This window comes from Impatiens glandulifera, chromosome 9 (genome assembly GCF_907164915.1).
Source record: "Impatiens glandulifera chromosome 9, dImpGla2.1, whole genome shotgun sequence".
Lineage (NCBI taxonomy): Eukaryota > Viridiplantae > Streptophyta > Magnoliopsida > Ericales > Balsaminaceae > Impatiens > Impatiens glandulifera.
The window spans coordinates 24,816,116-24,819,965 of record NC_061870.1 but is presented as its reverse complement, the minus strand read 5'-3'; the positions used below and the strand labels follow the sequence as shown (position 1 = coordinate 24,819,965).

General features: G+C 34.9%; 1 protein-coding gene across 1 annotated transcript; it reads right to left on the bottom strand.

The window, feature by feature from the left end:
• Positions 1-483: 483 nt before the first annotated feature.
• Positions 484-2,182, bottom strand: LOC124915239 (cytochrome P450 81Q32-like). Its single transcript, XM_047455920.1, has 3 exons — positions 1,653-2,182; positions 1,191-1,557; positions 484-1,116 (listed from the first exon to the last, which is right to left on the bottom strand). The coding sequence occupies exons 1-3, from the start codon at positions 2,180-2,182 to the stop codon at positions 502-504; spliced, it is 1,512 nt and encodes a 503-aa protein (XP_047311876.1). The 3' UTR covers positions 484-501.
• Between the last annotated feature and the right edge of the window lie 1,668 nt (positions 2,183-3,850).

The window sequence follows — 3,850 nt, the reverse complement described above, 5'->3', positions numbered from 1 at the left end:
GTTATAACTTACGCCGATCCTATTTCTGGCAAAATAGAAATTAACGTCAACGGATTTTTAGCGACGCTTATAAGCATTGCCACAAGCTTTTTTAAACGTCAACGGATGTATTTTTTGTAGTGGGCGATGGTAGACAAAATCTTGACAGTTATTTTGAAACGTTTATTTCTCACACAATATCGCAAAGTTTGTAAATGTATGTTTATTGAAATGATTTATCCACCAAAAATATCAAGGCCAGAAGGATAAATGCCAACACAATGAAAGTCCGTCCGTATTCATGGGGTCAACGCGCCAACCAGAGACCATTTAATATTATCAACATTATTGAAAAAAATATGATAGGGTAAACATAAAAACCTATTAATTCTCAAAATTATTTAAAGTTTTCACAACAAGAAGAATTAATACATTATCGATGAAAACGAATGATAGTAAAGTTTATTTCATTCAAAATGAGAATAAAGAAAGAAAATGCTAGTAAACATAAATAACGACAAATCATAAAATAAGATTGTTTAACAAATCACGATTTTTGCACATAACCTCGAGTGGCTGAGCTTTGGGCATAGTGAGACCCTTCCCTTCACTTAAATCAACTAACTCATTTTCACTTAGCCTCTCCCACTCAAAGCATTGGATCAATGAGGCCAATGTAAGCCCTATAACACGTTGTGCTAGCCCTACTCCAGGACAAACTCTTCGTCCCATCCCGAATGGTAGTAGCTTATGTCCTCTTTCAGCTTCACCGCCTTCAAATCTCTTAGGATCAAACTTTTCTGGTTCTTCCCAAATACCAGGATCCCTATGCATGGCCCATGCATTTACTAGTAACATCGTTCCACGAGGCACGTCGAATCCAGCAATCTTGCAATCCTCTGACGGCATGTGGGGGACAAGGAGTGGTGCCGCTGGGAACATCCGAAGGGTCTCGGAGATCACCCCATGGAGATAAGGTAATTTAGCAAGATCGGGTTCGTCCACAAGGCGGTCTTGGCCGACTTGAGCATCTATCTCAGCGGTCGCCTTCTTTAATACCTCGGGGTTATTTACTAATAATGACAATGCCCATTCTAACGTCACCGATGATGTATCCGTTCCAGCAAGTATCATAACCTACATGATGATTCTTGTTTAAAAGTGATATATAAAAAGAACTCCAAAGATAGATGATTGATTAGGTCACTTACTAGAATAAGCCCTTTGATTATATCATCGGTATAGTAATCTTGTTGGTTTTCTTGTAAAGCAAGCAAATGGTCAATCATAGAGTTACCACCTTTTGAAAGTCGACGTTGATCTATGAGGCGTTGGAGGAAGCCATCAATCTTCTTTTGAAGGGTGGACAAGCTTTTTTCGTAATTTCCATAGTCAAATAATCTTAGAACGGGTAAAAAGTCTCCAGGATTTGATACACCAATTTGTTCGAAAATCTCTCGTATGAGATTCGTGAATTCCTTAGCCTCCTCATAATTCGAAATTTCTTCTTGTCCGAAGTATCTTTTACCAGCAATCATCCTCATTATAACGTTAAACGATAGCTCCGATAATCGTGATCTTTATAAGAATTTAACAAACATATATATCATCATCTCATGATAAAACCGGTTATATGACATAATTTCATAAATTTATGTGGAAACAAAATGTACCTCATATCCACAACGGTAAAGGTGGAGGAAGAAGACACTTTATAAAGGCCTTGAAGGAGATGTTTGACTTCGTCTTGTCGGATGGGTAAGAAACTGTTGAGGCGGGTGGTAGACATAACCTCGACCGTCATGAGACGACGCAGGTTTCGCCAATGGTCCCCGTAAGGTGAATCACCCATGGTGGTGTGATTGTAGCTTAAGTACTCTCCAGAAATAAAATATGGCCGGTTTGCTAGAACGATGTCGTTCTTGGTGAAGCATTCTTCAACAGCAGACGGGGAAGATACAATCACAGCAAGCCGATTTCCCAGTTGAAGGGAGAAGACAGGGCCTAGTTTTTGTGAGAGCTCGTGAAAGGTCCGATGAGGAAGGTCGCTTAGGAGATGAAGATGTCCGATAATCGGAAAAGTGGGCGATGGACTAGGAGGAAGGTTTCTCTTTGAGCGTTTCTGAGTTGAGAGAAAGTTGAAAATGAAGGCTACGAGGATGGAGATGAGAGAGGCGTACAACAATGTAGTAAATGGATCCATGTTTGCTACAAGGAAAGAAACTAGGGTTTGTAAATTAAGTATGTTGTGTGATTTTAGTGAAGATGATTTGTTGTATTTATAGAATTATTTTGTATGTATGTCTTAATGAATGAGATTTATTCCCAACCATATAACGTAACCTGCAAGGGTTTTTTCATTGACTGGAGGTTTTAATATTGACTTGTTTGGTGGACAAAAAGAAGTGAATATAGTTTGGTGGACAAAAAGAAGTGAATTTATATTCCACTTATTATTTGGGACGATATGGTTTGGAAGAAATATAAGGATATTTGATAATACAAGTAGGCCCAACAGAATTTTCAAGAGCCTTTTTTATCACACTCGCGGAAATTAGGATGGGCAGCACCGTCGTTTAATCAGGATGCATCGTCATCTTTTGGACGAGATTAAGAGATAGTAAGGTTTTGGGTTGCAATTGTTCGCTTTTTTTTTAAACATGTGTTCAACCTATTTGTACCATACTTCAATTTATTTTTTTTATTGTTTTGGTTTCTATCTTGTTTATTTTGAATCATTAGATTGCTCGTGATAGTTTATCCGTTGTGGTGTTAAAGTCAGCCATGAACATATTTTATGTGAGGTTTTGCTTTTGGAATTATCGGTGATTAGCTAATCTGGTTTGCGTCTCGATTCGGTTCGTCTCGACTGCATTGGACATGAAGGCATGTTTTTATCAACGTATTGACATTTGGTTCTCATCTTTTCAATTTTGTGGGGACATTGTTGATTTTTTATCACATTAACCGACTATCATTTTCTGGTCATCATGGGCTTGGTGGGTGAGATTTGATCATAACAATTGTATAATGTTTGAATTCTTATTTTTATTTTATTCTTTTTATGAAATGAATTTCGTTAAAAAAAATTACAACTTGCATACGAACCCAATGAGCTTTAGAAACATTTGAAGATGGACTTTTCTTCTCTCTAATTTAATAATAATTTTACCTTTAACGATTATGATTCATCAATGACTCATGATTATGATATACATGATATATAAATATATAGGGATAACACAAGTGTCCATGTTCTAGGCTAGAACTTCATTTCAATTAATGTGATTTTAATTAGAATTAAAAATAAGTGATGGTCTGTATTGTCTTATATGCGTGTATCCATAAAGAAAATGTAACAAATAATAATTAAAAAATAAAAAATCAACAAATGAGGGAGGTAATGTTTCACTTATATACAATGTATATGTGTTACTTTATGAATGTATATATATGTCACTTTATGAATGTGTTGCATGCACTACATATATCATCGAATTAACCGAATTTGGGGAGTGAATGAGAATGAGAGAGGGAATGACGTGATATCACATCATTGTTTTGAAAAAGTAAAAACTTTGAGGAAAAAGAGAAAGAGAGAAATTATTTTATTTTTTTGACTTTCGACCAATCGTATTTTGTCACGTCATTCTTTCTCACATTCACTAACCCAAATTTCTTCCCCAATAATCATTTCCTGATTAAATTAAGGGATATTTGGTATTTTTATTATTGAACTATATATATATATATATATATATATATATATATATATATATATATATATATATATATATATATATATATATATATATATATATATATATATATATATATATATATATATATATATATATATATGAGTAATGGC